Genomic DNA, 12,163 nt, shown 5'->3' with positions numbered 1-12,163 from the left:
CCGCTCTTCCATATAGACACCTTAAAAAAAGCTCAAATTTTTTCAAAGAAACGCCCGCTCCGGTTTTTTTCGGTAGGTCTCCTTTGCATGGCTTGTTAATTTTAGCGCGACATTTTTTTTTCTTGTTACACGGTCAATGTGTCCTGGTCGAGCTTCACGTCCCGAGCAATAAGATTAAAAGAAAATTAACCTGAGACATTCGATTGTGACCACTCGCTGACCTCTATTTATAGAATGAGTTCACCCAGGCCTACGTGCCTGCGCGTAACCGGGAGCTGCATCTAAATTGAATTCTCTCGCTAATTATTCAAATGAAAGATTACAATCACCTAATACAGTGGATGGGCCCTCCTTGCACCTAAAAAGAGACGCATCTCCTTGACCTCACTGCCTCCAGGCCACAGAAACATTTTAATTTAAATGCATCTTGGGGAGAAATCGGCTTGCTTTGTAGCAGAATCGTTAGGGATGGTGACGGTTTTTGGGGGAGGATGCCATCATCCAGCAGTGGATTGATAATGGATGCTGATGATGATGCCGCCTTTTATTTTGGCTAGGCATCGGACAAAGACCGTCACTGCATCACGCGCTTTTAGCTGCGTTTCTGTGGCTGCCTGGAACGCTCTTCCTTCCGATATTAGGAAGCCACTGGAGCTATGCACTTCTGAATCTCGATTGAAAACTCATTTCTTTAGAACTGCTTTTTGTATTTTAGTTTGTTATCACCCCCCCCGGCACCTCCGATTAGCACAGTTGGTGACGTATGGTGCGAAAGAAGTTGAACACACGGATACATACATACCACTGCAGGCGTTGTTGAGATGTATGTGTCGCTCGAGTCTAAATGATGATTATTGCACCCATCAATACCCGTGGCGACATATCGATAGAGCGGGCAGTGCCACTGGCGCTGGTGGAGAATGTTAGCGTGATTATTGTGGGGGGGGGGGGGGATCAAACGGATGAGAGAGGCTACAAATAATTGTGACGAGTCGCATTTGAAGGTGTGCGCACTTGATCGGAGTGAACTAAACAAGAGGAAGGGAGAGCGCTGCAGCCGCAGCAGCAGTGGGAGTCAGGAATGTTGTCCAGCATTCACTTGCTCACTCATAAATGTATTTGTCGTCTTTGATTTAAAGGATTCCGGCACAAGACTGAGCCGAGCAATTGGTCGTCTGCAGCACCACATAGGATCGGGGAATTTAACAATAATAATGATAAGAAAAGTGGAAAATATTTGAAATCACAATTCAAGTAGAAATACAACTACGTCTCCAAATGATGTACGCGGCAACCATGTTAGCGAACAGAACTTGCAGAGAATATATATTATGTGCAATAAAACAAAACAAGCATGAGTTGAGTAGCTTTAGCAGCAGTGAAACGCCACACACACGCCATCGCAAATACCGCTGTGATTACACACGTATGAGTGCTGCGCTCGATATGTGTTTAGTATGCGTAAGTACTTTAATCGGTGTTTAGTGTAAATACGCAGAGCGTACTCTACGGCACCGTGCGGTAGAGTTGTGTGGTTGCTATTGAAAGCAGTGCCGGATGAAGCTAGTGCGGGGACTGTAGCATGTGATGTTATAAAGGGGCCCTAAATAAAAACATAAATATGAAAACACAAATTTTTAACTTGCATAGCAAAGTAATTGTATTTTTTCATTTGCTATACATCCAGATAATACTATATCGCTAACCTTAAACACCCAGTCATTCGTAAAAGTTGAAGTTGGTATAGTACTATAGTAATAGAGCAAGTGCAGAAAAGTTGAAGTTGGTATAGTACTATAGTAATAGAGCAAGTGCAGAGTCACTGAACCGAAATTGATAGCTTGAACACATTTAGCGCGAGGCCCTTGAAAGTGCGAGGCCAGTAGCATATGCAGCTACTTTGCTACTCGGATAATCCAGCACTGATTGAGAGTACCGTCTTTATCCATGGATTTCCAAAGTAATGTGTAATGTGAAAGCGTGGGCACGTAACGATCCGCCACCTCCCCCCCCCCCAACTATTCAATTATCGTCAGATTTAGGTCATGATTTGCTTCAAGAATCCATTCCTATTTGTCCCGTCGTGTTTGCGCCGCGTCCGTCTCTCGCCTGCGCCGCCACGATGCGTAACCGCAAAGGGAGCTGTAGCCCTTCAAATGTACTTCCACGTAAAGTTAAGACGACCACGATCCCTGCTCGGAGCATCGTTGTTGTGTTTATTTATTTATTTATGAACTGCAGAAAACTGGCGACCGGAACGACGCGCCTGTCCGTTCCAAGGGTGCGCTCCTTTGCACAAGAGCTTTCCCGCATTGCATTGTGGACAAGCATCGGGGAAATGTCAGTCACTCTGTATCTGTCAAATACCGCACGATGTGAGCCATCGACAGCGCTGTGTAGTGTAATAGCGCCGGCTGGTGGACAGCGGCAGCAACTGTGGCGGACAGACTGCACACACGCCGGTGAGGGTGTGCACGGTGTAGGCAGAGTGGAGAAACTGGGGTAAGGGTCACAGAGGACCCCGTTTGGAGGCCCCTGGAACCTTCTACCGGGTTCTAGAAGGGAGGCGCGGTCAGGGCGGAGCCAGGCCGCGCTGGGAGCATAAAAGGAGCCGAGAGCGGGGGGCCCCAGGCTGCCGGTGCTGGGAATTGACTCGTCTCGTCGTCGCTGTCGTCTCGTCACTGTCATCGCTAAACGTCTCCGCTGGATATCGCGCTACGAAGGAGAGGAGTTGGCTATCTCAGTCGGCAGACGGCTAGTGTTGTGTACAGGCTGGGCCGAGCTACTGTGGAGAGTGTGTGGACGAGACTGTGGGAGTTGTTTAATAAAGAAAGTGCCTCCTAGAAACTCTGTCGCTGAATCGTTAACACTACGAATATATAGAAAATGCGAGCCAACAGCTAGCTGCACAGCAGCCGCCCTTGAAAAAAAGAAATCGAACTTTCATCTTATCCCTGTTTACGCATCACAATGGATTAATCATGACACGTATACTCGTTTTAGCACGTAGCCTTTTGCGATCAATATCATCCATAATACAGTTTTTTTTGGGTTAGATCGCGTAAATATAAATGTGTCGTTAAACCCGCCACCACCCGACACAAGCATGGCTGTCCGCCTGATGCTAGTTGTAATTACTGGCAAAACGTCCTTATCGGATTGTACATGTTGTGGATTTGCTCTCCAACACACGGGTGTGCTACACTATTAACGAATTGGCACGCTCTGTTTACGGGACAAACCTTACTAGTTGGCTGTGTCGGGTGGTGGCGGGTTTAACTATGCATTAAATATTTACACGATCTAACACAAAACAACCTGTATTATGGATACTTGGTTTTGGTGGAGTAAAATTTGAGTTTTAGTTCGTTGTCAGATGTTCAAATGGGTGCCGGTGGTGCTGCTGCTGCTGAATCTAGCCGAGTCTCTGCACCAAGTCGGCACCCTCTCTCCGCTGGGTTGCGTTTGCCTGGGAGGCAAGCGGTAGCCTCGTTTCGCAATGGTTATTCTGGCGTGTCTCTGTGTGCGAGTTCTTTCTCTCTCCCTGGGAGAAGTGACATTCTGTCTCGATGGACTCTCTCAAGGTTATAAGTAAAGATTGCATGATTTCATTACGTCCGCGAGGTGCCACTTGGCGCGCGTTCTCACAGGGGTGATAATTCCCTTTGCTCCTGCATCGATTTCAGAAAGAATGTTCGGGTGCCTCTTGGCATCCTGCAAGAGCTGAGCGGCAGAGAGAGAGAGAGAGCCTCTTCTAGATGTGGACCGGCTCAGCCGCGGCTACCCCGTGCTTAGACTCCAGCCAGTCTCATTCAACGCAACCAAATAAAATTATTAAATGTTTATGTAATTACAATATATTTGTTTTTGTTTCACACCTGACGCTTGCGCAGAGCCAAGAGTTTCCCCCCCGCCCACCCACCCATCCACCCATCCATCCATCCACCCACCCATCCACCCACCAACCCATCTACCCATCCACCGATCCATATAAATACCAGCCCCTGACGCCGCTATGGAACTCAGAAACTGTGAAGTGAAAACGGGCAACGCGTTGTTTGCACGTCTGTGCATCGCTCGGCTTGCACGCTGCACGGAAACGTGTTTGTTGATTGTCGCGGAGTGCGTGGAGATTTCTCGCTCGTTGCGGTAACTCGACATTTGACAACTTCCATAGTCGAGGTTTTTGGGTTCGATCGCGTAAATTTATAACGTGGCAAATGTGTCGTTAATACATTGTTTAAATGCATGCCTATACAGGCCACCATACTTCAATAGGGATTACCGTTGGTACGGCTATTTTAATACACACAATGGACAGGAAGGACAAGATCAATGGGCACGCATAATGCGCATGCATAATGTAAAGTTGACTCAGTAATACCGCCCCCTCCACTTTGCGCATGAGCGCAGAATTTGGTCACCACATTTACACCTCTATATAAGGAACTAAACAGGTGGACTTATCCATAAATCTGGCTGTCGCTTGATGAAGCTAGTTGTAATTACTGGCGAAACGTCCTTATTAGATTGTAAATGTTCTAGCTTGGCTCTCCCACACACTGGGTGTGCTGTACTAGTGACGAATTGGCCACGTTCTGTTTACGTGACAACCCTTACTAGTTGGCTGTGTCGGGTGGTGGCGGGTTTTAACGACACATTATATTTATGCGATCTAACCCAAAAAACCTCTACTATGGGATGATATTGGTCGCGAAAGCCCCCTGCTACTTATTAATTAGCCAACCTTGCTAATCGGAGTTGTGGTGGAGGAAGCTAAACAAAGAAACACAAACAGTGTAGCACGTAGGAGCCTCTCGCGATCAATATCATCCATAATGTAGTTTTTTTAGGGTGAGATCGCGTAAATATAAATGTGGCAGGTTAAACGACGCATTTATATTTACGCAATCTAACCCCAAAAACCTATATTATGGATGAAACACACAAAGCCGTTATGAAGGAATGTGTAGAGGCTGGGGAGTTTTTATTTCCAGTCGCCATCTATCCACTGTGTTCGGCGCATCCATCTATTTCTTTACGCGATGAAACATTTTTTAAAGTAATTTCACGCTTGTGCTGCTGGGGTTTCCGAGTCTCTTATTTTTTTATTAATTCAACCACGCGCCAGTGAAGAGAAGTTTGGTACTCTACACTCAGACCCGTGGACGACAGACATTTGTATAAATTGCTTCAACAAGTGTCCTATTTGCACACCGCCTCTGTGTTAATCGATTCGTTGCAATGCTTGAATGATATTAGCTGGCTTCTGTCAGTTGATCACTAACTAGACTCCCAGTCTCATCAGTCAGGTGTTCACGGCCGAACTAATTTCGTCCTTAATTGGAACTCACTTCGGACAACCAATTCCACGTCTCAAACATCATCCTTCACGGCCTCTTCCCCCACCGCCCCGAGCTGCAAGGGTGTGTCAGTGATGAGTTGGCGTGACGTGAGTCCTCATCATCATCACGACCCACGGGCAGATAGCCCGTAGGTGTGCACTGCACACTTCGTCATTTATTTCCACTCCCCCCCCCCTCCGTCTTCTGCCAATATGGTCGAGCAGTGGCCACATCGTTCTGGCACGAGGTGAGTAATAACCGCAATACGACGTGTGCGGAAAGGGCAGGACTCTTTGTAGGGGAATGCCAGGGCTTGCGGGGGTTAATAGAGGGACGGCTCAGGTGCACGTGGCGTGCGTACACCGCTGGTGACCTTCAGGGCCCACGCGCCCACTCGGGTCACCCCGCGGCATCTCTGGAGAGTGCCGCCCGGGGGGGGGGGGTGGTGGGGGGCATCGCTTCGCGTCCCACCGCCCCCACTCCTCTAATCTTGTTTCAAATCGATGACGAAGAGGCGACGGGATCTCAATTGTGCAACGTGGGCCGACCCGCGCGCGATGTCACGCCGCGAACGCGATTTTAGAAGAGGCAATGGTGTATTTTTTTTTTTACGAAAAATTGTAACGTATCCCATTGATGTTGCTGCTCTTTGTCAGTCAACTGCTGGATGAAGGCCTCCACACGCCGAGTCAGCCGTGAGGGTTATTTTTGACCGCATACCACGCGGTTCAGTGGGGGTCCAGGTCGGGCTGGTTCCGATATCGTTCGCCGCTCGTCGATGTCCTCCGTGGCCACGAATCATCATGAAACGCAGGTGGGCAGGTTCGGAGCACAGCGCGCACGAAGCGCTGCGCCACCGCTCCAACCCTCGCCACGCACCACACAATGACTGCGCTCTACAGGATCGCTCTGACACCACGGTTGCACCATATTGCCGTTGTTCAGGCTTTGGGTAGTTTATGAGCACAGGAGGCGGGGATGGGGGAGGGGGGGGGTTATTTTATCACTTGGAGCAGACGGTGATGCTCATCGTGTCCGATATTTTCTGCCACTGGGGCGTGGGGATAAACGCATCGCCGCATCATCCACTGAGCATGTGCACGCGCACAGATTTCCTGCTCCAGTAGAATTCGCGAGAGCGTATATGGGCATTCGCCTTCACCCGTCTCTGAATTAAGTCAATATTTATACAATCGGAAGGAACAAGATTTGGCCATCCATGAGATGTCCCATTATTGCTCCTGCCCGTCCTTTCGACATATTACGGATCCTGAGATGTCTGTGGATTGGTTGCGTGGGCATGACCCAACTACATCCCGAGCAGAGGTCACTGTGCAAGACAAATCCCTGATGCTAAAAATGAATTCTGTGGGGGTGTGGAGGCGGAGGCGGCGGGGAGGGGGGGGGGGCTTAGCGAATTCGTGCACAAGGCACGGGTAAGAAAGGATTGTGGTGTGTGCGGACCAAGATGCCTGGACGCTCCAGTGGAGGGCGCTTGCTTTGGCGAGAGGAGGTGACGGCAACACTGGTGGCAAGGTTGCTCGCGCGGTGATATTCATCGGAACATTCAAAGCCTATCGCCGCGTGCAATAAATAAGAGACAAAGCTGACAGCGGTGCTTTACGAAATGAATCGTCCATCTCCAGTGTGGAAACTGGGGGGGGGGGGGGTATCGTAAGGGATCTTCTTGTGCCCTCTCTGTAATTGCGTCCTTTACTCGGTATACCTTTTCCAACAACAATAATAATAACACGGCTTATTGTGACACACTGAACATTTCCAATGAAAATGCATTTGTTCATGTTATTGGATTGTTACAGGAAGCTATCTGCAGCTAATCGAAAAACGCATTCGTTGTCGTGGACGGTTCTAGAATCGACTGCAGAATTTATACAAAGCTTGTGCTGTCGCTTTGATCGATGGTGTCGTCCCGACATGCAAAGCGTGAGGACTTCCCCTTTATACTTTTGCCGTCTCAACCCGATTTTTTCTTCTTCTTCAAAATGTTCTTATCGTTAACCTCTGAACCAGATCACCCAAGATTGTGCCCAGATGTTAGCGGTTCTTGAAAGCTAGGAAGGCAGAATTGAGCCCTTTCGTAGTGCATCGTGTTTTGACCATCACGCGTAATAAGGCCTGCTATCGTCTGCGGGGCTACACAGTGGGCAGCAAAGGGCAGTCCAGCCAAACAACATTGTACTGCACTTCCGTGCTCCCTTGTCTATGCCGCTGCCTTCACCTACCGACAGCGAGCAGCGCAAACATTCGGTCCCATAACCCACGCGTACCGCACGGCGCGGCGGAGGAGGCCCTCAACCAGCAGTGGATTGAGACGAGGACTGAACGTATCGTCATTAATCAGCTTAACAGACAACGCTGGACCCTGTTGGCATGCATCGGCAATCTATATGGGAGGTCGGAGAAAAACAAATACCTTGCTGCCTGGAATCGACCATGGATATTGAAAAGTCAGAAATTGGCATAATTAGGTCATGCACACCTTAAACCTCCTCTTCCAGGCGCGATCATTCGTAGCAGCATCGATATCCTCGCACGCACACGGAAGCTGCCACGGGCAGTGGCATCATGGTGAGCACACCGTTACTTGCAATCCAGAGGTCGCCGATTCATTCTCCGGGTGCGTTCGTTGTGACGACGGAGCAATTTTAAAAAATTATCCCCCCCCCCCCTATCCCGTCTCTGGCCACCAAGCAACTGCACGTGGGTGCATCACGGGTCAGTTGATCGGCAGGTCACGTGTGGTGGGGTAAAGCGTGGGTAGTTCTGCCTCTTCCCGGATGTCTGGCCAGTATATTGACGAATACGCTCTACAGGGGCCCTCGAGAGCTCTCTCTAGCGGAGACCCTTCCGCCAGCAGCGTCGTGAGCAAGACATTGCATGGCTGTACCTTTATATTTTACCGTGTTTCCCACCTGGTTTTTTTTATAATCCTCACAAACCTCCTTCCTCCAGAGCCCCCCGACGGTGCGCGGAGAAATGTACTCGCCGACGGCAACAACACTTTGCACAATGTAGCAGAGGCGCCAAATGCACCACCCACCCCCACCGCTATTTCCCAGCGAATGTTTCCGCCACCCTTGAGTGGGTTGGCGATGCTCCCCCCCTCCCGCCCACCCCGCACGGCGGACAAAATACGCCGTGTCTCTGGATCTGGCTGTCGCCTGATGAAGATAGTTGTAATTACTGGCGAAACGTCGTACTCGGATTGTAAATGTTGTGGCTTTGCTTTCCAACACACCGCTGTGCTGTACTAGTGACGAATTGGGCACGTTCTGTTTACGTGACAACCCTTACTAGTTGGCTGTGTCGGGTGGTGGCGGGTTTTAACGACGCATATTTACGCGATCATCCTTATGGATGATATTGGTCGCGAAAGCCTACATGTTAAATCCCTAGATGTATGTTGGTTAGTTACCCTCGCGATGCGCGAAGGGGCCACAACGCAGCAGCAGCCAGCAACAATCAGTTCTTTTGAATTGAAAGCACAATAGATGAGGACGATTGGGACGGCGCAGTAGATAACAGTGAGTGGGACGGTCATTTACAGTTTGGTGGCCTAAACACAACTGGAGCAGTGCTGCACAATGGACAGTTGAAGTTCTGAATTTTAACGTAAATAGTTGAACCAATCGTGCGATGTAAATGTAATGGTGTTTTGTGTGTAATGATTAATGAAGCAGTACTTGAATTGTATATTTTTGGTTGCGTAGATGGTCTGGCTTAGTGAGAAGAAGACCAGAATAGAATACATAAGGAAGATAGTTTGAGCCCCAATATGGAGTTAGGCCTTTCCGTTAGATGCAGCGGGTTTTTAATTATTTTGATTGCAAGTTAATATATATTGAAAATCATAATTTGGCAAACTAAATGTTATGAGATTTTTAGTTTTTCTAAAAGTGTAAACGTCTTCACTTTATGTTAAATAATTCCAAACCCACCTTTAAGAGTAAGATAAATACTAATACAAATATAAAGCCCCTTTGTAAATCCACCGAAAATGAGGCTCTCCCCATGCTACATTCTAAATGGGGGTTGTTTGACCATACTTTACAACGCTAGTTCGTGCAGATTTGTGAGGGTGACGAGGCCCAGTTCATATATCAGTCACTACGGATATTAGCTGTGGTTGGGAATCGAACTCTGGTGGCCGTGTTTATTGCCACCCTTTCCCTCTTATTATCCTGGTCATATTGTGAATAGTTCCGTACAATATGCACGGCCAATAAAAGCACCATAGTATTTTATTTTACGATTAAATCACGGATAAAGATAGTCCTCCTTGTGCCGTGCTGCGTGTGAAACATACTTCTTAAAATATGAATTTTAATAAGCTCATTAGTAATGCTCAATAATTTATTTTCACGGTGTACTTCATTGATCAAGTTCGGCCCGCATTTATTTGTGGATTCCATTACTAATCACGGGAAATATGTCAACATGCATATTTTATGGTATAAAGTGAAGCGCCATTAATGAAAATTCTAACCGGACTGCTTTAAATAACTCACGTGTCTCGCATCCCGCGTGTGTGCAGGTGCGTGTAAAAAAAATCAAAGCAAAAGACTTTCTCGAGCTAATGAGGCAATGTATAAGTCAGAACAAACACGCGCGGCCCAGCGCGTATTAAAACGTAAGTGATAACGTGACCATAACATCTGCTTCGTCTTTGACCGAATCATCTGGGATCTCGTCAGATCTCACCCGGGGGTGCTGAGACTCAGCGGAACCCAGAGGGGGGCTCTCTGCTCCCACGTTCACGCTCCACGCCTCCACCAAACCCACACGGCTGGCCAGCGCCGTGAAGCAGAGTAAGATAACCCCCCCACCACCAAAAGGGTGCTTGGAAGGCTCTCAATCCAGCAGCGGATTGAGAGAAGAAGATAAATAAAAAAAACCCAAGCCGTACATGTGCGTAGCCAAAATGTATAAATGAACGTCATTATATCGAAAATTTTCCAGCCTGGCATGACTACCACGATGAGCTCAATTTTCAAAGCATTGTTCGTCTGATGTTAAGAGAGAAAAGCAATGTTCACATCGTCCATACTAGTTCGTCTGATGTTAAGAGAGAAAAGCAATGTTCACATCGTCCATACTAGCCTCACAAATGTCACATTGTTGTCCCCATTGTTAATGTTATATTATATCCCCGATATTCGCCTCGTTGCTTCAATTCGACTCGCATAACATTTCGCTGCAAAGCCGCGCAGCGCACAATGTGGCAAGACACAACACTCCTCAAATCACCAGCGAGGAAAGCGTCTATTGTAAGACAAAAATTTATTACACACGCGAGACACTTTTAACATTGCGTGCATTAGCCGGTTGGCGTGTGCTCTCGCATTCAATTGGAGAGGTACACGTGTTTTTAGTGAATGCTCTCCGAGTAAATTAGCTCAACGGTTTGCCCGGAGTGGCAGTAAAATGCGTCGTTGCGTCGCATTAAGGCACGGCGTTCCGTGTGGCTCCACCATGCGAGCAAACACATGTACTACACCGCTCGCCAGAAGTCACCTGTTGACGAAACGAAGCTTGTGGGTGTGTGGGTGTGTGACCTGGACGGGAGCGGTCAGTGTGTTTTTTTGTACGTTCCAACATTGCAAACGCAGTCATGAAGGCGATCGATTTATAATATTCGCAACGCGACGAAATATGCGTGTGTCATGTTCTGTTTAGCATCTCTGTAAAAAAAACATTTTGCTGCTGCCATATATATTTGTTACGATAAAACGTTTTAGTTGTTGATGGGTTTACACAGGCAAAGCTTTGGTTGCTTTTGAAAATTTAAAATAAAAACAAAACCGAACGATGCATGCCAAGCAAGCACATACTACTGTATTAAAGCATGTTTCCATACACTCTCCTTTAAAATACCCACCCCCAAACCCCCATTTCAAGCACTTTATTTAATTTAACGAGCCTATGCACAGAACTAAAATAGCTTCACTGCAGTCTAGATAATCATTTTAAATAAACATTGCTTCGTACGTTTCCGCCCTCGATTTAAAAAAAATATCACAATTGCAACATCAACCCCAAAAAAAATCTGGAGAATCCTCCCCTCTTAATAATCTCCACTCCTTTACAACAATCAACACGAACACTACAAAAACTAGCAGAGTAGGTTTATCAAACTGATCGATGCGCATTACCGGTCTCGGGGTTCCTGAAGCATCTCCTCACTGCCTTGTAGATAAAGAGTCCCACCAAGATTCCGAGTCCCGTCACGAGAAGCGCCTCGGTCTTGAAGAAGTTAAAATCCATCGTGACAATGCCGGTCCCGTCCTTCATATCGGCGAGCTTCTCCCCAGCCACCAAATTCAAATTGGGGACTCTCCACCTACATCATGGCCTCACACCCCCCCCCCCCCTAATCCCCGACTACCTCCACCGACAGGCATCCTCTCCCCAGAGCGCCCTCCCACTCGCCAGCCACCCAGCCATCCAGCCAGCGTCGTGTCCTTCAGAACATTTATACCTGCCAGGGCCAAGATAAACCCGAGCTCTCTCTCTCTCTCGCGCGCGCGCGCTCACTCGGGCCCCCTACCGCCCGTCCCTGCTTACAGCTGCGCGAGGCAAGTGGCTTGCGCACACGCGCGCGCGCATACAAAAGGCCCTTAATGTCAAATGAAACTCACACGCGCGCGCGCGCACACACAAAATAATAACCGTTGAAATAATTGTTGCCATTTTCCATGACCTTATACAAGGCTTGTGTTTAAAATAGGCATCACAAGATTCCGTCATTTATTTATTTCGAATTTTATTTTGTCACGCTGCCTTTTCTGTTCCGCCGT

General features: G+C 47.9%; 1 protein-coding gene across 4 annotated transcripts in view; it reads right to left on the bottom strand.

Moving 5' to 3' along the window:
• LOC133345510 (Kv channel-interacting protein 2-like) overlaps positions 1-12,163 on the bottom strand; it is a 99,216-nt gene that overhangs the window by 52,649 nt on the left and 34,404 nt on the right. For 2 of the 4 annotated variants that reach the window (XM_061556299.1, XM_061556300.1), the window contains exon 1: positions 11,519-11,711. The exons of the other annotated variants lie outside the window; for them this stretch is intronic. In XM_061556299.1, the coding sequence (XP_061412283.1) occupies positions 11,519-11,657 (139 nt within the window). In that variant the 5' untranslated portion in view covers positions 11,658-11,711. Of the gene's footprint in view, positions 1-11,518; positions 11,712-12,163 lie in introns of those variants that run through there. 4 annotated transcript variants of the gene reach the window in all.

The sequence above is a fragment of the Lethenteron reissneri genome, chromosome 22 (assembly GCF_015708825.2).
Source record: "Lethenteron reissneri isolate LAM-NWPU_2019-01 chromosome 22, ASM1570882v1, whole genome shotgun sequence".
Taxonomy (NCBI): domain Eukaryota; kingdom Metazoa; phylum Chordata; class Hyperoartia; order Petromyzontiformes; family Petromyzontidae; genus Lethenteron; species Lethenteron reissneri.
Note: the sequence above shows the minus strand (reverse complement) of the source record. Positions and strands in the feature narration are given on the sequence as shown.